General features: G+C 48.0%; 1 protein-coding gene across 2 annotated transcripts in view; it reads right to left on the bottom strand.

Annotated features, from left to right (window-relative positions):
- Positions 1-26429, bottom strand: part of LOC137436149 (calcium-dependent secretion activator 1) — a 156906-nt gene that overhangs the window by 62019 nt on the left and 68458 nt on the right. The window contains exons 7-12 of one of the 2 annotated variants that reach the window (XM_068129870.2): positions 13699-13810; positions 13428-13567; positions 13061-13127; positions 12851-12959; positions 12060-12251; positions 11786-11922 (exon numbers count right to left, since the gene is read on the bottom strand). In XM_068129870.2, coding sequence (XP_067985971.2) covers positions 11786-11922; positions 12060-12251; positions 12851-12959; positions 13061-13127; positions 13428-13567; positions 13699-13810 — 757 coding nt within the window. The remainder of the gene's footprint in view (positions 1-11785; positions 11923-12059; positions 12252-12850; positions 12960-13060; positions 13128-13427; positions 13568-13698; positions 13811-26429) is intronic. The other variant, XM_078787109.1, reaches the window with a different exon arrangement.

The raw sequence follows: 26429 nt of genomic DNA, 5'->3' as shown, positions 1-26429 counted from the left end.
GGTAGGGGGTGTTGGGAGGGCACGAGGCCTTCCCCACGAGCCGCCATCAAACATGTGCTCGACGGGGTTACCAAATAGGGGCTCCCTGTCAGCTCCTCATCAAGGGCGGAGCCCGGTAACCCCCGCACCCAATGGAAGCGGCGGACCGGTCCCATCTGGGGCGGAGCCAACCAGCCGAGGGCGTGTCACTCCCCGTTGAGCATGCGCAGCCGAGGGAGTGGTGACGTCAGATGCGCGCTGAGCTTTGAGAAAGAAAGACGCCACCTCCGAGCACTGCGAGGCCTCCCTGCATCTCTTGGACCGTGCTTGATCCTGTCCCCGAGCCAAGGTGCACCTTGTGCTATCGACTACCTGTCCCTTCCTGCCATCAATCCCTGTGTAAGTCATCCTTGTCCCGTTTGTCTGTGGTCTGTCTGGGATAAAATAAGATTGTATCTAAGTGCCTATCTCTTCTGTGCCTTTACCTCACTACCTTGTAATCTACCCCTTTTCTCCCCCACTGTAATTATATCCTCCTCCGGAGGTCTTGAGAACTGTACCCCTGGCGTCGTTTCATTTATCCCAGTCGTTGTGTCCTTTCCAATCATTGATTTAGCGTAGCGCGATTTGGCCAACGTTCGGGTGGAATCGGGTGAGTTGGGGAAGAATCGGGGGAACTGTTAGGTCGCGGCAATACCACCGCTCGGTAAATAACATCTAATCCGCGATCCGTAACAATTGGTGTCGAGGAGTGAGATACGAGGCCCAAAGCGCGCTTAATGCGCTCAAAATTACAAGCAGTTGGAAATTGTTTTGTTTTACAAAAAACCCGAATTTTGAAAGTCGCGCTATGGCAGATCAAGACGGCTGGGTTCCGGTAGAGGAGAGTGAGGCAGGGTCGATCCAGGACCAAATTGAGGGACATGAGGAGAGCGAAGCAGTGAGGGCGGCGGGTTCGCAAAATGGCGTCCTCGCGCACGAGGTTACGGGCGCGCAAAATGGCGCCTCGCAGATGGCTACGGCGACCGCGCCCGCGACCGTAGCAGCGCCGCTGGTGGATTTGAACCTTTTTTAAAATACAAATGAAGGCCCTTATGGCCCAGAATAGCGAACGGTTAGAACAAAGGATGGGGTCCAATAGCGAGAAATTGAGGGAGGACATGGGGGCCAATAGCCAACGGTTAGAACAAAGGATGGGGTCCAAAAGCGAGAAATTGAGGGAGGACATGGGGGCCCAGATCGGAGGGTTAGGGAGTAGAATAGAGGGATTAGGAAACAAATTTGAGGGACTAGACAACAAATTTGAGGGATTAGACAATAGATTAGGGGAAATACAGGAGGGGTTAACGGGGGTAGAAAACAGAATGGCCGCTCAAGAGAATCAAATGGAAGGGATGAAAGAGGGGTTAGAGGGGTTAGAAAACAGTATGGAAGGCAAATTGAGGGACATGAGGAACCAAGCAGAAAGGGAAGTTAAACAAATGGGGCAGCAGATAGAGGGGGTCAGAATGGGGGTAGAAACTAAATTGGATGCGCACAGGGAGGAAATGGAGCAGATGAGGGTGGCATCTGGGCAGGAGATGCAAGTGATGGGAGAAGAGATCAGAAGAGGTGTGAGTGAGGAGTTTGGAGGAGTGCGCGAGGAGGTGAGGCACTGTAAGGAGCGCATGGAGAAGGAGGTGAGAAAGGGGACTGTAAAATTGCAAGGTGGTATAGAGGAGTTGACGCTGGGAGTAGAACAACTGACAGTGGGCCAAAAGGAGTTGGGGGACCAGGTAAAGAAGAACACAGCGGTAATAGAGGGGTTAAAATCGACACAGAAGGAGATGAAAAAGGACGTAGGGGTAATTAAAAAAGAGTGTCAGACGGTACATGAGGACCTGACGAGGAAAATGAACAGGGTGGTAGAGGTGATGGAGGTTAAAGAGCGGGAGGTGCGGGAGCATATAGAAAAAAATAAGGTGGAGTTAGAGGAAGAACTTAAGGGGGCGCACGAGGAGATGAAGGAGGTGAAGCAGAAATTAGAAGAAGTGGAAGAAGGGGTGAGCGAAATTAAGAAGCGACGGAGAGAGGATAAGAAAGAGATAAAGGAGGAAGTAAAAGAATTGGTCCAAAGTCTGTGTTCGGATCGTGATGATGTGCTCATTAACCGGATGAGGGATTCGCAGGTGATGGAGGAGAAGCGAAGAGAAAGAGGACCCGGTGTAAGTGGTGACCAATATGGTCGTGCGTATGATGCGCCAGGTGATTTAATAAGCTTGGGGGTCGAGATGGACCCGGATGTTCGTGAGAGGCCAAGATTGAGGTGTATGGCTGGTCCGGAGGGTATGGAACGAGGGTGCGAGCGAGAGGGTCCGGTGATGGGAGAGGTGCGAGGTGTGAGTGAGCAAGGTTGTGGTGGTATGGAATGGGTAGCGGGTTGCGGAAGTGTGACCCATGCATCGACACCAACAGGGGTAGTTTTTAGAGGGACAGGGGAGGCACGAGAGCCCCTTGGGGGTAATGTACTGTGGGGGCCCGGCCGGTTCGGCCTCGCGCTGACCCCGCAAGGGGCGACGCACGGGGTCCGGCAGGCGGGCAACGACTCACATACGAGGTGGTCCCACAAGGTCCCACTCGTGCCGTATGACGGTGGGTAAGGGTGGCATCCCTGCCACCCTTCCCATGATGGGGGGGCAAATGCGCTATAGATTATGGGGTGTATGGCAGTGAAAACTAGCCCGGGTGGGTTAGGGTATTGTGTGTAGGGATCTAGCGAAGATGACATTAGGTGACGTTAAGGTTTAGATAGTGACTGATACCTGTAGTGGGGACGTAGTAGCTTAGTGTTTGATAATGACGAGGGAGCGCAATAGTTTAAAGGGACGACTGGGAAGCGCAAGTTTCAGAGGGGAGTAGTTAGATGAGATGATGCTGTGTGAGACCTGGACAGGTGTGTGGAGCAGTGTATGAGTAGTGAGTGTTGTGGATCAGCGCGAATGCGCTTGGGGGAGAGAAGGGTGCAGGCGGCACCAAGTATGAGAGCACAGGTGTGCAAGTACAGGTGTGTGGAATACATGGAGTAAGTGGTACGGAGTGGTGTGCATGGTGCGAAGGTGTGGATGGGGGAAGAGTGGACCCCTATTCACGAGTACCCGGGGAGGGTAGTTTAAAGAATAGTTAGAAGGTATAGGTAAATTGTGGTTGGATATTGGCATGTGTGGTGCGGATGCAGAATGGTATTGTGGATGGGTGCATTGGTGTGGTGAAATTGGCTGGTCGTGTGGCCTGTTAGTATGAGTGTGAATGGTTGGGCACTCCGCCACTGTTAGATGTCAGCCAGGTGAGGCCGCAGGTGAGCTCTGGGAGCCGTTAGTGTCAGTGGGTGCCTGAGGATCCCGGGTGTGGATCAGGCAGCCCGTGCCAGAGAGGGCACTGAGGGGGTGAGAGTGCGAGAGGGCCTTCCCCAGTTAGTTAGGTTAGGGTGAGGAGCAGGTGAGCTCGGTAGGCAACAACAGTGGTGGAGGTGTGCAGGTGGGCGGACCAGCTGGGAGCGTCACACGACCCAGCCACCGAAATTGTGCGGGGGCACCGAGTGATGAATCGGGGGAGTGAGACCCCAACTTGAGAAGCACCACAGTTTGGTCAATGGGAATTGGTTTTTAGAACCCATAGTGTAAGTTGGCCAATGGATTGGCAGGGAAAGGCCCCGGGTAATGTAAAGTTGTTAAAGTCATTTAGGAAATAGTTAGGATTGATGAACCTGTCGCACCATACGCAGCCACTTACGTGAGGTGGTGATGATGACTCCACACCTGTGTTCCTTTGTTCTGTGTTGCAGGAAAGGAGAATTGCTGTGTGGATTTGTGAGACGCATCACGACGTGGATGAGACATTGGGGTGATTCCATCTCTCCCTCCTTAGGAGGGACTGATGATGAATTGGTGATGGCAAATTTTGCTGTTGAGTTGGAGATGGCAAATTTTGATGAGAGTTGGAAATGGCAAATTTGATTGGTTAGGAGGGAGAGAAGACGAATTTGGTTTATGGGAGGAACGGGGAAGACAGTAGGGACGTTTGTTGATGTGTAAAGTAGATGTTTATGGGTAGTGTTGTGTTTTGTGGATACAGTAAGGGGTAAGGGAGGGGCAATGTAGGTTACCTGGTGGGGGGGGGGGGGCGTACGGTAGGAACGTACCTGTCTCACCTGGTTCCCATGTGCCCCCAGTGTGCATTACCTAGTATTGCGTGCACTTTTGCGCCCTTACCACCTTACTCACTTGTCTTCTTTTGTCTCCCACCTCCGAGGATCTGGCTTTGGGGCAGAGAGAGAGGAGAGAGAGGTGCTGGCTCCGCAGTTGTGGGCCTGTACTTCCGCTGCTTGCTGCCTGGATCGATACACCATATGGACCGCAATTTTTGTGGCCGCCCACAATGGACCGCAGTTCTTTTGCGGTCAAGCACCACCCGTGGATGGACCTCTGGGTCAACGTGGCACCTATGCCATACAGGTGAACCACTTTTAGTTGGCCCCCCTGACGGCCACAATTTAGAAATGGACGCGGTTGGCGCCTTTCTTTATTTCTAAAGAAGCCAGAAGGCCAAGTGCACTCCATGAAGGCAAGACCAGCGGCAGAACATCGGCCGGCTGCGACACCACCGGTGACCATGCACACTTGATTGTGCATTTATTATTGAACACTTTATTGGTGCACCGGATGGTGCTGACTGTGCATAATGGGGTGGTGCTTTTGGTGCTTGGACGGGGTGCTCTGCACATTATTAAAGGCCGTAGAGCCACAGGGTACTCGTGGGTTGGTGTATCGATGCTGGCATGCGTGCTCTCTCTCTGTATGCATAACATCTGCATGTGTTCCTCAAAGAACAGGTCCTGGATCGTAGTGTAAATATCAGTCTTGTATAAATGATGCTCCCTACCGGCTGTATGTTTAGTTTGAGGATGCTTTCCGCGATTCGGTTATCCTGTGGGTGTGTTTCTGTTAGGAGAAGGGTGCAACGTCGCAGGGGGACATATTTACTCATTTGTGAACATCTGTAAAACTGTCGCACTCAGGGTTGAGTTAATAGTAGAGGGAACTACATCTAAGTGCCACACTAAAGTAGGTAAAAATTTATCGGGTCGGGACGCCCCGAGGTAGAGAAGGGTGCAATGTTGCGTATATGGGATTTGCATCCATCCATATCCGCTTGTAAATATTCCCCTATTTCCTCAGTACTTCCCAACTATCCCCAATCCCCCATTCCCTAGTCCCATTTTCTGTAAACAACACTCTGTAGACCCGACCTCCCCCTATTTCCCCCCATTAAATGTCGCATCCAGGTCCACCGCATCTCACGTAGACAACTATAGGACATCTTGCTAGTTATTCTTAGTCTATGTCAGTTAAGGATTCGTTTCCATTAATTCTGACCCTTTGTTGCACCAGAATGTGATTGTATGGCACCGTTAGGAAGTTTAGGACCTCCCAATACCTCCCTGCAGCTCTTCCTCACAGTTCAGAAACAACAACAACAACAACAACAGCGCGGCGGTGGCGTGCACAGGGAGTGCGCGTCCTCACTCCGGCTTGGTTGGTAGGGGGTGTTGGGAGGGCACGAGGCCTTCCCCACGAGCCGCCATCAAACATGTGCTCGACGGGGTTACCAAATAGGGGCTCCCTGTCAGCTCCTCGTCAAGGGCGGAGCCCGGTAACCCCCGCACCCAATGGAAGGGGCGGACCGGTCCCATCTGGGGCGGAGCCAACCAGCCGAGGGCGTGTCACTCCCCGTTGAGCATGCGCAGCCGAGGGAGTGGTGACGTCAGATGCGCGCTGAGCTTTGAGAAAGAAAGACGCCACCTCCGAGCGCTGCGAGGCCTCCCTGCATCTCTTCGACCGTGCTTGATCCTGTCCCCGAGCCAAGGTGCACCTTGTGCTATCGACTACCTGTCCCTTCCTGCCATCAATCCCTGTGTAAGTCAGCCTTGTCCCGTTTGTCTGTGGTCTGTCTGGGATAAAATAAGATTGTATCTAAGTGCCTATCTCTTCTGTGCCTTTACCTCACTACCTTGTAATCTACCCCTTTTCTCCCCCACTGTAATTATATCCTCCTCCGGAGGTCTTGAGAACTGTACCCCTGGCGTCGTTTCATTTATCCCAGTCGTTGTGTCCTTTCCAATCATTGATTTAGCGTAGCGCGATTTGGCCAACGTTCGGGTGGAATCGGGTGAGTTGGGGAAGAATCGGGGGAACTGTTAGGTCGCGGCAATACCACCGCTCGGTAAATAACATCTAATCCGCGATCCGTAACAATATATTACATCCAGATGACCATTAAAAAAAAAAAAAACATGAAAACTAAATTAAGAAATACAGTAAACCCTGAAATATCATGGATTTGACCAATCGCGGGCAACCTCTATGTACCGATTTAGTTATCGCGGGGGCTTAATTTTGACCAATCGTGGGTTTTGAGCTGAGTTGGGATGGTTTTCACGCACCAAAGCCTTTTGTTGTTTGTCGTGCACCATTAATAACGGATTGGCATAAAGTATAAAATGAAAGACAAACTTGATTCTTTTAATTTGATTTACTCACTGGTTTATGGAGCTGCAGAACGCTTTATAAAAGAAATACATCGTACAGATTACAAAATAAAATTATTTAAGAGATTAATAGGGGAGGATTGGCAGGGGTGAGTGGGCAAGTTTAATCGCTTCTGAATGTACTAGTACCCGACTGCAAAGCCGCAATGAGCCGGCGAAGCCAAAGCCTCTTGCCACTATTTTACCCATCACTATGGCATCAGTAGGTTAGGTAGTTGGTAGTAGGTAGGTGTAGTAGGTACCGCACCTAGTTCAAAATTACACCATTTGCATTCTGGATGACATTAAAATTTATAAAATTTACTTCTTGATTAATTCGGTGAATTCCGTCTCAACTTTGGATATTTCCGGCCGTGAAAAGCTATCCCCTACGGCCGCGAGATTTCTAAAAAATTATTATTCGTCAATTTTAGAATATTTGACGCCGTTTTCAGCGTCCGAAACGCGGTAATAAGATTTGTTGAAATATTTTTTCAAATGCTCGAATCTCATTTGTTCCGGTAATTGGTGACGATTTTCGTTGAAGATAACCAGGGCCCAGGGAACGAGGTTGGTCTTAAAATGTTTTAATTACAAATCAGAGGTGCATAAGATTGTGAATCAAAAAAAGACGGGTGAATCAAAAAAAGATGGGTGAAACAAACTCCTATTGAACTTTTTCGCAATTTTTTAATGCATACTTCCACATCCAGAAGATGGCGGCCTCCATGGAGCAATTTGGTTTTGGAAATATTTTTTCAAATGCTCGAATCTCATTGGTTCCAGTGTTTGGTGACGATTTTCGTTGAAGATAACCAGGGCCCGTGTGGGCCCGGGGAACGAGGTTGGTCTTAAAGTATTTTAATTACAAATTAGAGGTGCATAGCATTGTGAATCAAACAAAGACGGGTGAAACAAACTCCTATTGAACTTTTTCGCAATTGTTTATGCATACTTCCGCATCCGCAACATGGCGGCCTCCATTGGGCGATTTGGTGCGTTAAAGCTTCAAAATTTTCAAGGGATCCAGCAAAATCTGGCTTTTCAACATAATACGTACGCGTTCATTCACAACACCGGCTTCGCCGGCTACTAGTACCTGACTGCAAAGCCGCAATGAGCCGGCGAAGCCAAAGCCTCCTGCCACTATTTTACCCATCACGATGGCATCGGTAGGTTAGGTCGTTGATAGTAGGTCGGTGTAGGTACCGTACCTGGTAAGACTTGGTAAAAGAGAAGAGCAGACAGTCCTCCCCAATACCTACATCTATCTATAATTCCAGTAATCTCTGTATGTGTGTGTGTCTGTGTGTTTGTCTGTGTGTTTGTCTGTGACCGCTGTTTCTCGACAACCACGGGTCCGATATACTTGAAACTTGCCAGGTATATTGCTGGGGACCCGAGGATGTGCCTTTTCAAGGTTTGAAATTAATCGGAGAAGTAGTTACCGAGCTATGGTCACCGTACTCGCAAGCCGTTCGCTTTGGCTTTGTGAATGGACCAAACCATTTCATGTAAATAGAGGGGGGGGTTCTACCGTACTCGCAAGCCGTTCGCTTTGGCTTTGCGAATGGACCAAACCATTTCATGTAAATAGAGGGGGGGGGGGTTCTGTGGTCGTTACTGCCACGTGGTTTCAAAGTTTTTTTTTGTTGTTGTTGTTTGCACGCATGTTTTTTTGCACCCACGTACGGGCACGCCCTAGTACAATAAATGTCACAAGAAGCTTAAGGAAGTAACTATACGATGTGCTAGCTTAAGGCCTATTTTAAGAAATTTTAACTGGGCTTAACAGACGTTTTCACAGTATGTGTGTAGTCTTCTAACTTCAGTCGCTGTCAGGGCTGGTTCTCTCCGGGCACGGCAGCTTCCTCCACCAGAAGAAGTTAGCTTGCAGTAAGATCAGTGCCGACAGATCAGACGATAGCGCCGTTTCAACGGCAATGTGTGACTGTCGTTAATCAAACCGAGCTTTCTTTCTTTATGTAAACCGCTTATACCGTATTTCTGGCCGTGAAAAACTATCCCCTACGGCCGCGAGATTTCTAAAAAATAATTCTTCGTCAATTTTAGAATATTTGACGCCGTTTTCAGCGTCCGAAACGCGTAATAAGCTTTTTTAAAATATTTTTTCAAATGCTCGAATCTCATTGGTTCCGGTGTTTGGTGACGATTTTCGTTGAAGATAACGAGGTTGGTCTTAACGTATTTTAATTACAAATTAGAGGTGCATTAGATTGTGAATCAAAGAAAGACGCGTGAAACAAACTCCTATTGAACGTTTTCACAATTGTATAATGCAAACTTCCGCATCCGGTCGATGGCGGCCTCCATTGCGTGATTTGGTTTTAGAAATATTTTTTCAAATGCTCGAATCTCATTGGTTCCAGTGTTTGGTGACGCTTTGCGTTGAAGATAACCAGGCCCGTGCGGGCCGAGGTTGGTCTTAAATAATTTTAATAATAAATTCGAGGTGCATAAGATTGTGAATCAAACAAAGACGGGTGAAAGAAACTCCGTTTGAACGTTTTTCAATTTGTTATGCATACTTCCGCATCCGCAAGATGGCGGCCTCTATTGCGCTTCGGAATTCTCAAGCCAAGGCATAATCTGGTTTTCGACATAATACGTACGCGTTTATTGACAACACCGGCTTCGCCGGCTATAATCTCCTTAAAGCCGATTTACATTTATTTTACATGTTAAATACCTCTGACACCAAAGTTGGATGGAGGTTATAGTCTGTCTGCTCGTTTGTCTGTGAACAAAATATCTCAAAAAGTTGTGGACAGATTCGGACGAAATTTGGCAGAGAGGTATTGTATGTGACAAGGATGAAATGATTAGATTTTCGTGAAGATCCGGATTCCGATCCGGCTACTAGAATTTTTTAAGTGATTCTTCCCCATTGAGTGATCGGGCCAAAAAACAATACATAGCAGAATATCTCAAAACGTTTTGGATGTATTTGGCCGAAACTTTGTGGACAGGTTGTGTGTTTGACAAGAACGATTCGATTCAATTTTGGTGAAGATCTGAATATGGATTCGGATACGATAATTATTTAATTTCTAAGTGATTCTTCAACATTGATGCATCAGGTGAAAAGCGAAATATAACATGATATTTTAAAAAGGTATGGATGACTTATGTCTAAACTAGGTGAATGAGTTGGTTAGGTGACAAGATACAGCATTGCATCAGATCACCATGGATGCATCCGCACACGCTACTGAGCAATGTGCTCAACTGGATATTACATCACTTCCTGTTTCCTGTTCTCAATTAATACAATTAACACAGGTAAATGGTACAGTTAGATTAGAACAATGGTATATGAGGGTTGTACTTTCAACTTTCATATACCTTAAGTTGGTTACAGTTGGATTTACAGTAGTTTGCAAAGAATAACTATAGTAAAGGGATGATACTTTTCTCATTTAGATGGCCAGCAAGGACTTTAACTCACAAATTGAATAAACTACAGAATAGTATAGCATGTACTAATGGCAGAACAGAACGTCTAATTAATTCCATAGAATTCTCTGCAGTTATATAAATATTAAAATGAATCTTCTGCAGAACGTGTAATTATTTATATAGAACACCCATTCTCTGCAGAGTTATACAATTATTTAAATGGTTCTTCTATATAATGTTGAATTAATTATATTGAACGCTCATTATCTGCAGAGTTGTATAATTATTTTAATGGATCTTCTGTAGAACGTCTCATGAATTATATGGAACAACCGACCTCCCCTCAAAGTTCTATATAATTAATTAGGTTCCATAAAAATTATAGTGAGTTCTCTATAACTTCTACAGAACATATTTTGACGTGTGTGAGTGTGTGTGTGTGTCGCACTACTCCTCCTACAGTTTTGGGCCAATTGCATCCAGGCTTGCTACATAGGATCAGTATGACCCCAATTAGTGCATAGGGGTGTTTTTATCTTTGCTGGTGGTCTTTGGGGAAGGGGATGAGGGGGGGAGGGGATGCACATTCTCTATGTAAATGTGCATAATGTATCGCCACTCCAGGTGGGAGAGGGTATTTAAATTCCACACCCTTTACAGTCCAGTATTCCTGTCCCACGTTTTCCAGTGCAGTGAGCCGTTTTGAATTACACAGTGAGAGGTATTTTGAATGAAACGTTTGATTGAATAAAGATAATAACATAACCTACCCTGGCCGCTCCCATGGGGAGTGGGTGCTTCTTTATAAGAAAATTACTGGGAAATCCTACTATTAAATTGCAATTGGTCACTGGATTTGACACTAATACAAATTTTTATTACGGACCCGAGGCACCAAAAAGTTACATATATTGAACAAACAGTTTCAAATGGAGCACTTCGCTGCCATTAGAGCATTTAAATTGCATCAGATGTGGCAATAAATGTGAATTGTTGCTCCCAGCTTGCCGGCTCAGATTCCATTTGAATAGGATATTACATAAAAAGATGCTCAGATCCCGCTTAGAATCCCGTGCATGCACAGGCAACTTGCTTGCAAGCCACAAGTTATGGCGTTTACGAAATGTGCTTGGTTAAAGACTTATTTGGATTTGTAGACACTAGGAAGTTGCAGTTACATTGCTACCGATTTGGTGGACAGGACAACAATCTGAGGGGAAAAAAATAAAAATCTGGCATCACGCATTGTTAAGGCATATTATGGATGGAATAGGGACTTGTTGGGGTGTGGCAGTCATGATTCATTTGTCAGTGTTTTTTGTGCACAGCCAACAGCTGTCATCGTTACAAAAGTTGAGCCAAAACGTGAATGCAATAATGTTTGAAAAGGAAATGTGAAAATGATTTGAGTTTGAGGTCTTATACGTCATTCTAAAATGAACTGCCAAGTTTGTGAAGTCAATTTTTCATCGTCAGTCTCGCTCCAGCATAACCTTGGCAAGTTGACCAACTGACGATACTGTCTGAGCATGACGACATGAAGTTGCAAGTACAGATATGGCTGAAGATTAAAGGATGTTTTATTTATAGTATTTTAATCAAAATCCAGGAATATAAAAGCATACCGAAGGATCAATCTCTTAAGCCTATCTTTCTCCTACTGTATCCAATACCTTTCTGGCCTAATTAAGGTGCACACCATGATTTGCTTTTTCCCAAGAGCTTAAGTGATTGCACTGCATGATATAGTTATATTAGGTGCATAGAAACAGGATGATCATGATACACAGACGAAAAATTGAATTCTCAAGTGCAAAATCTCACCAGACTGCAGTACGGGTCCCTCATCCGATGTCCAAAGGTCAATCGCTGCAGTAGTTCAAAGAGATTCTCATGATCCAAGTCACAGGGGTCAGCAGCAATTACCTTATTAAAAAGCTTCGAAGCTTTATCAGTATCTGCTGAGATAAGCAGGGCAGTAGCAAAGGTAGCAAAAAGGTAGCAAAAACAATAAAAAGATGCACCTTTCCCAATTTTCGATTCAGCAAAAACTCGGTTTGATAGACAGGTGATCATCAAGGAGGAGCAAATTGCATACCAAGATGAGAAGGGTTTGATGGCCACTTGTGAAGGCTGCTGCCTTGGCCATGTAGCACGGGTCGATGAGTCTGGCCGGTGGCTCTGTACAAAGCTTGGACCCACAGCCCGGCATCTTGAGCATCATCGCAACCAAAAAGGAATGTCTCTCCTTCGTGCACCAGACTGAAATGAACCTGTCCCCCATATATACCTGTCCCCCAGATACGTTGTATGGCAACAAAAAATACAAATTATAAAGTTAAATCAGGTTTGAATAAGAAAGGAATGATCAAACAAGAATACATCATGCAGAGCCCGATACTTGCAAAATCCACCCCCCCCCCCCCCCCGGGTTTTCTTTTGCAAAAAGGTTGCCATTAATCTATCAAACTGTCCATTTCATCAAGATTAAAATTGACGATATTGATCAAAGCTCGGGTCAATAGGATGAAAATTGATGATATTGATCAAAGCTCGGGTCAATAGGATGAAAATTGATGATTTTGGAAGTTTGACCTTCAGGTGGTCTTTGACCTCAAAATCAATAGGCTTCTCAATTGTGACAAACTCTACAGCTTGGTGAAGTTTCATGACGATCGTGACGATTATGACCTGTAGTCCGGTGACAAACAAACAAACAGGCAGAATAACAAACGCACCCGACCAATATACTTGAAAAATCAAAGATTTTGCAAGTAATAATTGCTTCTTTTTTATTGAAAAGTTGTCAAAAGAATGGTTTACTTATCATGGTTGAAATAATATGACATTTCCAGAGGTCGTCAATCAATACATGGCAGTCAGAGTTACCTGTAGGAAGTTGGGCGTAATCAACTGTGTACCCATCCAACTGAATAATAGTTTGTGGTTCAACCTTGTTTTCTTGGAAGTTGCAGAAAATGTAGGAGCAAGCACTACCCTGTAATCCACAAAATAAAATGATTCAAGGAGACCCAAAAGAACCAGATCTACCAAGATGTTTCATGAACTGCAGGTACACTCTGAAAATAATTTACATACCTGTATTAGGGCGTAAAAACGCGTCTTCCACGACTTCCAAACTTTCTTACCCCGAGCAAACAGTAACCTACAAACAGCATGGATTACCGGAATTCAAAGTATGATCAAAGTACTTGGTAAAATACAAGACTACTTTTTAATCAATGCAAGTCCGAACACGCACGCGCACACACACACACACACACACACACACACACACACACACACACACACCAAAATCCGTCAAGCTTGTAATGTTTGAAGATTCCCCCCAGAACCGCAGAATTATCCTCCCATCCCTTGTCAGGTCCGAAAAACAAGCTGAACAACATAATTCCCCAATCCCAATAACACTTGTCCTGCAACCTCAACATTCCAATAATGTTACCCAGAATGCTTGACGTTTGAGGGTCTCTCCATCCGCAAATGCAGCAGAAGTCGTAGGTTTTCATCTGAACTGTGCCTGGGTGTAACCAGGTCATGAAACTCCGGTGGTTTTATGGGTAGGGGTGCCGGCCGAAGAGTCACCTGAAAATGAGGAGAATGGCATATCATCAACTTCAAATCTTGAAGTGTCCTCCATTGGAGTACAACAAAATGCAACAAATGCTCTTATTTTCGTTTGATGAATAACTGAAGAATATGGAAATGTTGCGTACCTTCCCCAATTCTTTGTCCTCCAATGCAAGCCTCTTGTTGTCAATAGTCAGAAGTCTCACTTTCAGCACAGGCAGTGGAGTTGCAGTAGTAAAATCCCCTTGTGTGTGCCACCTGAAAACACAAGGACAAGCACAAGCTCAAGCCAGTGATGAGTGTGGCATTTCCAAAGTAAATGACTCTGGAAAAGATCAAATTTTGAAGCAGGTTGTTGTGAAGCATTTAAACCCAATAAAAATGTTCATAAGATACTTGACATGTCACCTGACAAATGATCATCGAGCTCTCCGGGCTCGCATGATCAAATGCTTATTAAATTGATTCACAGTATGCCAATGGACATTTGCATACACCCTTTGTAGAGAAAGTGAATTTTTTTATCATATCATTATGATACAAGTATAAATCCACAAAAAGGCACCAAAGAACGCCAATGGACCTATAATGAATTGTTTGGTTTCATAAACAATGCATCTCAGTTTGATGTCCGTTTTCTTGGAAGTTAACATGCTTTCCACTAATCCAGGGAATCAGGTTTTATAAAGACATGAAGAACACAAGGTTAGAAATGGGGAAGAAGAATAACCTGAAGGGTGAAGGAGATGGGGACGGGGGAGATATCACCATGCCTTTTACCTCCAGGTGCCTGCATAGCTGACTAGGCAGTGATCAGTCGTCACTGGGACGTTCCTCAGACTCACCATACTGTTTACATTATCTTAATACAATGGAGCTAGTGGGTATATGGCAATGTATATATATATATATATATATATATACTGAAACGCAAAAGAAACTTACCACTTGTTTGAAATGTAATAAAATTGTAACAGTTCAAAAGAAAACAAACCAACAATTGCTAATTGAAACTGGCATTTTATTGATGACATGTCAAGTTTTTGACCAAGATACACCATCTCATCAGTTTGTTCTACAGTACAGAACAGCACAGGGTGCAATGTCAGGCCCCTTTCAATAGCGTGTGTGGCCACCATTGTTTTGGATACAGGCAGTGCATCGTCGGCATATACTGCCTACCAGTCTTTGGATGGATTGCTGCTGGATTCTGTCCCACTCAGTCCTCAATGTCTGAAGCAGCTCTGCCCGTGTCCTGGCCCTACCAACTACGCGTCTCCCAAGCTCATCCCACAGGTGCTCTATGGGATTCAGGTCAGGGGAGAGCGCAGGCCACTGCATGGTGTTGATGTTCTCGCCTTGAAGAAATGCAGTGGTGAAGCGAGCAGCAAGGGGACGAGCGTTGTCATGCTGAAAGGTTCTCAGTTCTGGTGGTCTAGCAGGAATGGCAGCAGATGAGGTCGCAGGATGTTATCCACATACCGCTGGGCGTTAAGATTCCCATCCACAACCACCAGTGGCGTCCTGTACCGGCCTGATATGGCGGCCCACACCATCACACTTGGGCCACCCCACCTGTTGGCTTGACGCACGCAACAATCGGCATATCGCTCGCCAGTTCTTCTCCAGACACGCTTACGCCCATCAGGACTGTCCACACAGAACCTTGACTCATCGCTGAAAGCGACCTCGTTCCACTGTGCCAAGGTCCACCGCTGATGCTGCTGGCACCATCTCTGTCAGTTGCGGCGATGGGCAGCCGTCATCACGGGGCCTCTGTATGGTCTTGTGGCAGTCAGACCATAGTCATGCAGTCGTCTTCGTGCAGTATCATTGGAGATCCATGGTTTTGCACGCCCCGGAGTTTCTGCCGCAGTGCGGGATGCTGGACGGAATCGATCCCGCAGGTGACTTTGGACCATCTGCCTGTCCTGCCTTGCAGTGGTGACTCTTGGCCTCCCTGATCGAGGTCTGTCATCTGCAGAGTTGTGGAGGGTGTCTCTGTCCACCAGGGCCGATATCGTCTGGTGTGAACAGCCAAGGAGACGTGCCACCTCACGGTAGCTCAGTCCGCCTTGCAGCATGCCCAGGGCACGCTGCCGTTGACCCCTTGACAATCGTGGCATGTTGATTGAAATGCCCATTTTGCACTGGCCTTTATAAAGCCAATATCAAGACATCACGTGCAGCTCATTAAAATCATCCCGTACCCCTTGGCTAATCACTGACAGTCAAAACGGCTGTTCAACAGCTGTGCTATGAAGTGACCATTGAAGGTTCAAGTGACCATCCGTGACCGTTTTGTCTGACAGTGAGGACACTATTGTCCACAAAATAAGTTCACACATTTACTACACGCAGTGTTATTGTTGATATTTAAAGGTCTCAAAGGTGGTAAGTTTCTTTTGCGTTTCAGTATATATATATATATATATATATATATATATATATATATATATATATATATATATATATATATATATATATATATATATATATATATATATATATATATATATATATATATATATATATATTGTTGCGGATATGGGACTTGGCCTCAATATCCGCTTGTAAATACTCCCCTATTTCCCCAATACTCCCCAACTATCCCCAATCCCCCATTCCCTAGTCCCATTGTCTGTAAATAACACTCTGTAGAACCGACCTTCCCCTTTTTCCCCCATTAAATGTCGTGCCCAGGTCCACCGCATCTCACGTAGACAACTTTCGGACATCTTGCTAGTTATTCTTAGTCTATGTGTGGTTTCTTAAGGACTCGTTTCCATTAATTCTGACTCTTCGTTGCACCAGAATGTGATTGTATGGCACCAGTAGTGAGTTTAGGACCTCCCCTTACCTCCTCCAATCTTCCCCATGAAACAACTACAACAACAACAACAACAACTACAACAACAACAACAACTACAACTACAACAACAGAGGAGATTGGGGGCGGCGCGGCGCGGGGAGTGTGCGTCCTCACTGCGGCGTGGTTAGCCGCCATTGCCCATGCGCTCCACGGGGTTACCACGAAGGGGCCGGCTGTCAGCTCCTCGTCAGGGGCGGAGCCGGTAACCCCCCCGCACCCAATAAGAAGGGCGGACCGATTCCATCTGGGGCGGAGCTAACTAGCCGAGGGCGTGTCACTCCCCGCCGGATATACGCAGCGACTTACCGGACGTGACGTCAGATGCGCCCCCAGCTTGGAGAAAGAAAGTCACCTTCGAGCGCTGAGTGAGACCTCCCGCATCTCTGGACCGGAGCGGGTCGATTCTGTCTTTGAGCCAAAAGTGCACCTTGAGCCATCGACTACCCGCTTTCCTTGCCATCAATCCCCGTGTGAGTCAGTTTTGTCCCGTTTATCTGTCGTCTGTCGGGGCTAATATAAGAGTGTGTCTAAGTGCCTGCCTTTCTATGCTGTCCCTCTTGTCGTTGTAATCTGACCTTCCGCCCTAATATAACCTCCTCCGGAGGTCTTGAGAACTGAACCCTTGGTGTCGTGTCATTTTAATCCAGCCGTTGTGTCTTTTCCATCATTGATTTAGCATAGCGCGACTTAGTCAACGTTCGAGCATAATCGGGTAAACTGTGCAGACGCGGTCATACCAAACCGCTCGGTAAACTAACATCCACAACCGCGTCTGTAACAATTGGTGTCAGGAGTGTCGGATTCGGACCTGGGACTAAATTCATTTAGCCCAAATTTTGGAACACCAATTGTACCACTAGGGTAACAATTGGTGTTGGGAGGTAGAATTCGATCCGGAGCGCGTTTCCCGCGCTCGAAATTATAACGACGAAATTCGATTGTGTTTTACCAAATATAAAAACCCGAATTTTGAAAAGTCGCGCTATGGCGGATCAAGACAGCTGGGTTCCGGTAGAGGAGAGTGAGGCAGGGTCGGTCCAGGACCAAATTGAGGGACGCGAGGAGAGTGAAGCAGTGAGGGTAGCAGACGCACAAAATAGCGTCGTTGCGCCCGACGTTGCGGGAGCGCAAAATGGCGCCTCGCTGGTCACCGCGCCCGCGACCGTGGCAGCGCCCCTGGTGGATTCGAACCTTTTCCTCCTGCAAATGAGGGCCCTTATGGAACGAATGGGAGACCAAATTGTGGGAATGAGGGCTCAGGGTGAGCGATTGGAGGGCCAAATGGGGGTAATGGGGAACCGGATGGATGCTCAGAGTGAGCAAATGAGGGTTGATAGTGGGCGATTAGAGGGCCAAATGGGGGTAATGAGGGACGAAGCGAGGGGTACCGGTGAGGGGTTAGACAATAATTTTAAGGGTTTAGACAAGAAATTTGGGAAGTTAGACGACAAATTTGAGGGGTTAGACAACGGGATAAAAGAGGTGAAAAAGGGGGTTAATGGGGGTAGAAAACAGAATGGCCGCTCAAGAGAATCGAATGGAAGGGATGCAAAAAGGGTTAGAGGGGTTAGAAAACACCATGGAAGGCAAATTGAGGGACATGAGGGACCAAGCGGAAAGGGAAGTTAAACAAATGGGGCAGCAGATAGAGGGGGTCAGAATGGGGGTAGAAACCAAACTGGATGCTCACAGGGAGGAAATGGAGCAGATGAGGGTGGCATCTGGGCAGGAGATGCAAGTGATGGGAGAGGAGATCAGAGGAGGAGTGAGTGAGGAGGTCGGAGGAGTGCGCGAGGAGGTGAGGCACTGTAAGGAGCGCATGGAGAAGGAGGTGAGAAAGGGGACTATAAAATTGCAAGGGGGCATAGAGGACCTGACGCAGGAAGTAGAACAACTGACAGAGGGACAAAAAGAACTAACGGACCAGGTAAAGAAGAACACAGCGGTAATAGGAGGGTTAAAAGCGACACAGAAAGAACTAAAAGACGACTTGGTAGCGACGAAGAGGGAATGTCAGATGGTACGTGAGGGACTGACAACGAGGTTGGACGAGGTGATAGAGGTAATGGAGACGAAGGACCGGCAGGTGAGGACGCACATGGAAACGGTCAAGGTAGCCTTGGAGGACGAGCTTGAGGAGACGTACCGGGGAATAAAAGAGGTGAAGCAGAAATTAGAAGAAGTGGAAGAAGGGGTGAGCGAAATTAAAAAGCGACGGAGAGAGGATAAGAAAGAGATAAAGGAGGAAGTAAAAGAATTGGTCCAAAGTCTGTGTTCGGATCGTGATGATGTGCTCATTAACCGGATGAGGGATTCGCAGGTGATGGAGGAGAAGCGAAGAGGAAGAGGACCCGGTGTAAGTGGTGACCAATATGGTCGTGCGTATGATGCGCCAGGGGATTTAATAAGCTTGGGGGTCGAGATGGACCCGGGTGTTCGTGAGAGGCCGTTGGTGAAGTGTGCGACAGGTCTGGTGTGCGAAAGAGGAGGTGTGCGAGAAAGTCCGACTCTGGGGTGTGTGAGGAAAAAGTGTGTGCCAAGGAGTGAGGGTGCTGGCGAGAATGAGTCGGTCGTAGCGCGTGTGCGAGGGAGCACATGGAAGCGCGGTGTGGTAAGTGTTACAGAGGGTGTGACGGGACAGTGTGCGCAAGAGTGTGCGCGAGAAAGGTGTATGACGGACGGGTGCATGGGGAAAGAGTGCGCTGTCAAAGGCAAGGAAGAATGCACGCCTGTGGTAAGTGTTACAGAGGGTGTGACGGGAGAGTGTGCACAAGAGTGTGCGCGAGAAAGGTGTGTGACGGACAGGTGCATGAGGAAAGAGTGCGCTGTCAAGAGTAAGGGTGAGTGCGTTGTCAAGAGTGGTGGTGAGAGTAGTACGAGTGACACGGAGCGTGAGTTGGTGGTGACAGGTGAGAAAGGATGCACACCTGGACTGGTAGAGCGTGAGTGGGAATGCACGCTGGAATTGGTAGTGAGGCACGTGGTTGGGTGTGCGAATGAGAGCACACCTGTGATTGTCACAGAGGAGGTGACCGAGGAGGGGGCGCGAAGAGGTGTGTTGGTGAGGTGTGCTACCAACGAATGTGTGCCAAAGTGTTCGGTGGTCAGGTGTGTGACCAAGGCTGTGAGTGGAATGAGGGTACCTGGGTGTGTAAGGAAAGGTACGAGGAGCATGGGCACGGCTGGATGTGTGAGCAAGGAACGGGCTGCGGGGTGTAAGCATGCAGGTGAAGCATCGACGTTACACGGGTTAGAGGTTAGAGCGACTTTTAGCCGAATCGGGCCCTCGGTGCGTGCTGGGCCTCGCTTTGAACGGCCGCGTCCGTGCTCCACTAGGCGGAGCGGGCAGCCCGATAGAAAGGGTCGTCATGGCGACCACTTTTTGTTGAGGCAGTCCGGCAGGTCGAGATCGGGACATTGGATGGCTCCACGCCGAGATGGTGCGTGGGATCTCGGCCCGGGTAAACCTCCGTCCCTGCACCGAGTGCGGGACGTATCCAGCCGCTGGCACCAAACAACCCGCATTCATGGCTTGGCTTTACGAAGCCGGGCTTTGGACAGGGATTGGCGCACCGAGAGGCATTAGTGAGTAGACTGTGTGATGAGGTTAGTGTTTTGGCCCCAAAATTAGAGAAAAACAAAATTTGATGATTGGCAAGGGATTGGCAGTAGTGATTGGCAGATGATGGGTAGTGATTGGCAAATTTTTGATTTGTGGAAATTTGATGTGCAAAATTGGTAGTGAGCGATGGGCCCGGTGGGTAAGGGGGGCATCCCTGCCACCCTTCCCATATGGGGGCAAAGGAGCAATAGCTTATGGGGTGTATGGCAGTGAAAACTAGCCCGGGTGGGTTAGGTTATATTGTAGGGATCTAGAAAGATGACAGTAGGTGACGTTAAGTTTAGTTAGTGACTGATACCTGTAGTGGGGACGCAGGTAGATTAGTGTGGGTGATAATGACGTGGGAGCGCAATAGTTTAAAGGGACGACTGGGAAGCGCAAGTTTCAGAAGGGAGTAGTTAGATGAGATGATGCTGTGTGAGAATGGAACAGGTGTGATTGCACAGGTGTGCAACTGGACAGGTGTGTGGAGCAGTGTGTGAGTAATGAGTGTTGTGGATCAGCGCGAATGCGCTTGGGGAGAGAAGGGTGCAGGTGGCACCAGGTGTGAGAGCACAGGTGTGCAGGTACAGGTGTGTGGAGAGAGTTGGAGTAAGTGGTACGGAGTGGTGTGCATGGTGCGAAGGTGTGAATGGGGGAAGAGTGGACCCCCATCACGGATACCCGGGGCGGGTAGTGTAAGTGTTAGGTAGAGGGTACAGGTAAATTGTGGTTGGATATTGGCATTTGTGGTGCGGTTGCAGAATGGTATTGTGGATGGGTGCATTAGTGTTGTGGAAATGGCTGGGCGTGTAGCCTGTTAGTGTGTGTAGTTGGTTGGGCACTCCACCACTGTGAGGATGTCGGCCAGGTGAGGCCGCAGGTGGGCTCTGGGAGCCGGTAGTTGCGAGTGGGTGCCTGAGGATCCCGGGTGTGGATCGGGCAGCCCAGTGCCAGAGAGGGCACCGAGTGGGGAGAGCGCCAGAGGGCCTTCCCCAGGTAGTTAGGTTAGGGTAAGGAGCAGGTAAGCTCGGAGGCAACTGCAGTGGTGGAGGTGTGCAGGTGGGTAGACCCGCTGGGAGAGGTACACGCCACAGCCCAGAAATTGTGCGAGGGCACCGGGAGATGAATCGGGGGAGTGAGACCCCAAATTGAAAAGCACCACAGTTGGGTCAATGGGAATTGGTTTTTAGAACCCATAGTGTAAGAGGGCCAATGGTTTGGCCGGAGAAAGACCCCGGGTAGTGTAAAGTTGTTAAAGCCATTTAGGAAATAGTTAAGATTGATGAACCTGTCGCACCATACGCAGCCACTTACCTGAGGTGATGATGATGACTCCACACCTGTGTTTTCTTTGTTTTGTTGCAGGAAATGAGATTGCTGTGGATTTGTGAGACGCATCACGACGTGGATGAGACATTGGGGTGATTCCATCTCTCCCTCCCTAGGAGGGACTGATGATGAATTGGTGATAGCAAATTATGATGTTCAGTTGGAGATGGCAAATTTTGATGAGAGTTGAAAATGGCAAATTTGATTGGTTAGGAGGGAGAGAAGACGAATTTGGTTTATGGGAGGAACGGGGAAGACAGTAGGGACGTTTGTTGATTTGTAAAGTAGATGTTTATGGGTAGTGTTGTGTTTTGTGGATACAGTAAGGGGTAAGGGAGGGGCCATGTAGGTTACCTGGTGGGGGGGGGGGGGGGCGTACGGTAGGAACGTACCTGTCTCACCTGGTTCCCATGTGCCCCCAGTGTGCATCATCTTATATTGCGTGCACTTTTGCGCCCTTACCACCTTACTCACTTGTCTTCTTCTTTTGTCTCCCACCTCCGAGGATCTGGCTTTGGGGTAGAGAGAGAGGAGAGAGAGGTGCTGGCTACGCAGTTGTGGGCCTGCACTTTCACTGCTTGCTGCCTGGATCGATACACCATATGGACCGCAATGTTTGTGGCCACCCACCATGGACCGCAGTTCTTATGCGGCCAAGCACCACCCGTGGATGGACCTATGGGTCAACGTGGCACCTATGCCATACAGGTGAACCACTTATAGTTGGCCCCCTGACGGCCACAATAAAGAAATGGACGCGGTTGGCGCCTTTCTTTATTTTTTGAAAGAGGCAAGAAGGCCAAGTGCACCACACGAAGAGCAAGAGACACCTGCAGGGTTAGGGGTTGTTGTTTTTATTTTAATGAACAATGGTGGTGCACCGGATGGTGCTGACTGTACATGATGGGGTGGTGCTTTTGGTGCTTGGAAGGGGTGCTCTGCACATTATTAAAGGCCGTAAGGCCACAGAGCACTCGTGGGTTGGTGTATCGATGCTGGCATGCGTGCTCTCTCTATGCGTAACATCTGCATGTGTTCCTCCAAAAACAGGTCCTGGATCGTAGTGTAAATATCAGCGTAGTCTTGTAAATAATGCTCCCTACCGGCTGTATGTTTAGTTTGCGAATTCTTTCCGCGATTCGGTTATCCTGTGGGCGTGTTTCTGTGAGGAGAAGGGTGCAACGTCGCAGGGGGACATATTTACTCATTTGTGAACATCTGTAAAACTGTCGCACTCAGGGTAGAGTTAATAGTAGAGGGAACTACATCTGAGTGCCACACTAAAATAGGTAAAAATTTATCGGGTCGGGACGCCCCGAGGGTAGAGAAGGGTGCAATGTTGCGGATATGGGACTTGGCCTCAATATCCGCTTGTAAATACTCCCCTATTTCCCCAATACTCCCCAACTATCCCCAATCCCCCATTCCCTAGTCCCATTGTCTGTAAATAACACTCTGTAGAACCGACCTTCCCCTTTTTCCCCCATTAAATGTCGTGCCCAGGTCCACCGCATCTCACGTAGACAACTTTCGGACATCTTGCTAGTTATTCTTAGTCTATGTCAGTTAAGGACTCGTTTCCATTAATTCTGACTCTTCGTTGCACCAGAATGTGATTGTATGGCACCAGTAGTGAGTTTAGGACCTCCCCTTACCTCCTCCCATCTTCCCCATGAAACAACAACTACAACAACAACAACAACAACTACAACAACAACAACAACTACAACTACAACAACAGAGGAGATTGGGGGCGGCGCGGCGCGGGGAGTGTGCGTCCTCACTGCGGCGTGGTTAGCCGCCATTGCCCATGCGCTCCACGGGGTTACCACGAAGGGGCCGGCTGTCAGCTCCTCGTCAGGGGCGGAGCCGGTAACCCCCCCGCACCCAATAAGAAGGGCGGACCGATTCCATCTGGGGCGGAGCTAACTAGCCGAGGGCGTGTCACTCCCCGCCGGATATACGCAGCGACTTACCGGACGTGACGTCAGATGCGCCCCCAGCTTGGAGAAAGAAAGTCACCTTCGAGCGCTGAGTGAGACCTCCCGCATCTCTGGACCGGAGCGGGTCGATTCTGTCCTTGAGCCAAGAGTGCACCTTGAGCCATCGACTACCCGCTTTCCTTGCCATCAATCCCCGTGTGAGTCAGTTTTGTCCCGTTTATCTGTCGTCTGTCGGGGCTAATATAAGAGTGTGTCTAAGTGCCTGCCTTTCTATGCTGTCCCTCTTGTCGTTGTAATCTGACCTTCCGCCCTAATATAACCTCCTCCGGAGGTCTTGAGAACTGAACCCTTGGTGTCGTGTCATTTTAATCCAGCCGTTGTGTCTTTTCCATCATTGATTTAGCATAGCGCGACTTAGTCAACGTTCGAGCATAATCGGGTAAACTGTGCAGACGCGGTCATACCAAACCGCTCGGTAAACTAACATCCACAACCGCGTCTGTAACAATATATATATATATATATATATATATATATATATATATATATATATATATATTGTTACGGACGCGGTTTAGATGTTATTTACCGAGCGGTGGTATTGCCGCGACCGAACAGTTATTCCCCGACTAGACCCCGATTCCACCCAGACGTTGACCAAATCGCGCTATGCTAAATCAATGATGGAAAGGACACAACGACTGGGATAGATGAAACGACGCAAGGGGTACAGTTCTCAAGACCTCCGGAGGAGGGTATAATTACAGTGGTGGAGAAAAGGGGGTAGATTACAAGGTAGTGAGGTAAAGACACAGAAGAGATGGGCACTTATTTACAGTCTTATCTTAACCCAGACAGACCACAGACAAACGGAACAAGGTAGACTTACACAGGGATTGATGGCAGGAATCGACAGGTAGGTTGATAGCACAAGGTGCACCTTGGCTCGGGGACAGGATCAAGCACGGTCCAAGAGATGCAGGGAGGTGTCACAGCGCTCGGAAGGGACGTCTCTCTTGCTTCAAGCTCAGCGCGCATCTGACGTCACCTCCCTCTTCCTGCGCATGCTCAGCGGGGAGTGACACGCCCTCGGCTGGTTGGCTCCGCCCCCCTGGGGCCGGTCCGCCGCTTCCATTGGGTGCGGGGGTTACCGGGCTCCGCCCTTGACGAGGAGCTGACAGGGAGCCCCTATTTGGTAACCCCGTCGAGCACATGTTCGATGGCGGCTCGTTGGGAAGGCCTCGTGCCCTCCCAACACCCCCTACCAACCAAGCCGGAGTGAGGACGCGCACTCCCTGTGCACTCCCTGTGCAACGCGCACTCCTGGCTCTGTCACCTCCACAGGCCGATTAAGCCATTAAGGACGTCGCTGCCGTTGCTGTTGTTGTTGTTGCTGAACCGTGAGGAAGAGCTGCGGGGAGGTATTGGGAGGTCCTAAACTTCCTAACGGTGCCATACAATCACATTCTGGTGCAACGAAGGGTCAGAATTAATGGAAACGAGTCCTTAACTGACATAGACTAAGAATAACTAGCAAGATGTCCTATAGTTGTCTTACATGAGATGCGGTGAACCTGGGCACGACATTTAATGGGGGAAATAGGGGGAGGTCGGGTCTACAGAGTGTTGTTTACAGAAAATGGGACTAGGGAATGCGGGATTGGGGATAGTTGGGAAGTATTGAGGAAATAGGGGAATATTTACAAGCGGATATGGATGGATGCAAATCCCATATCCGCAACAATATATATATATATATATATGTATATATATATACACAGACTGAGCATTTAATATGGAATATTTTTTTCTTCTTGACTCGCGTTTAATTTCTTAACTCAGTATATCAATCTGGTGAGTTTCTTTTACACTTTGGTGATTTATTTGTTAAAAGAATCATGTCAGTGATTGTCTGTCGCAGCAAGATGTCAACAACAGGATTACATCACAGGTGGCGTGGCAAAATGTACGGACAGGTGCATTTGACGATTGGTTTCACAGTCGGGTATACAAGGGTTGTTGCGTTCTGTATTAGTGGAAAACAACTGCTGCACGTCTCCAAAAGTTATTGCCGCTTCCTCTGGAGATGGTCCGTCAACTCGACAATGCTGTTTGTCATGGAGTGGTGGCTTTACGAAATTACGGCATGAAAGAGCGTGCTATTGCTCGGCAGTATGGCATCACTCAAGGTCAGGTGTCAAAGATCCTGAAACGAAATGCTCAGAGGGGTGTCCCTACTCCAATCCCGAGGCCAGGACGTCCCCGCAGAACCACAAGGAGGGATGATCGCCAGCTGCACCGGTTAGTCCGCAATGGCCGTACCAAGTCAGCTAATCGGCTTAGGGCTGAGTGGCAGCAACTGACAAATGTGCCTGTATCCAGAAGGCTAGTCAACCAACGACTGGTTCAAGCAGGCTATCGTGCCAGGCGTCCCCTGAGAAAGCCACGCCTGACCAGACAACACCGCCAGCGCCGATTGTAGTGGGCCAGAGAGCACCGTCAATGGCAGCCAGGGCACTGGAATCACGTGATCTTCAGTGACGAGTCTAGATTTCTGGTCTATCGTCAAGATGGCCGTGTCCGAGTGCGCAGACAAGTGCATGAAGCCTACAATAAAGATTGTATAGTGCCAAGAGTCCAAGCTGGAGGTGAGGGGGTGACCGTTTGGGCTGCTTTTCATGCAGGGGGAAAAACTGACCTGGTTGTTCTGAATGGAAACCTGAACCAGTTCAAGTACAGGGCCATTCTCGAAGAAACATTGCTTCCATTTGCTCTGCAGCCTTTCGAGGAAACTTTGTCTTCCAAGATGACAATGCACGGCCTCATCATGCTCGCATGATCCAACACTTTCCTGCTGACCGTGGTGTAGAGCATATGGAGTGGCCTGCCATGTCCCCGGATATGAATCCGATAGAGAACTTGTGGGTGGAATTAACGCGTCAAATCGACAACTTGGACCAGCAGTCTGCCTCTGTGCGTGAATTGCAGCAGGCTATTGTAACTGCATGGCAAGCGATTCCTGTCCAAACCATGGTAAATCTCGTGAAAAGCATGCCTCAATGTGTATGTGCTCTCCTGAATGCTCGTGGGGGTTACACGAAGTACTGAACTGTAATTTTACTGTCCGTA

Source organism: Myxine glutinosa, chromosome 11 (assembly GCF_964187855.1).
Source record: "Myxine glutinosa chromosome 11, kmMyxGlut1.1, whole genome shotgun sequence".
Classification (NCBI taxonomy): Eukaryota; Metazoa; Chordata; class Myxini; order Myxiniformes; family Myxinidae; genus Myxine; species Myxine glutinosa.
The sequence above is the reverse complement of the archived record's forward strand: the minus strand, read 5'-3'. Positions and strand labels throughout refer to the sequence as shown.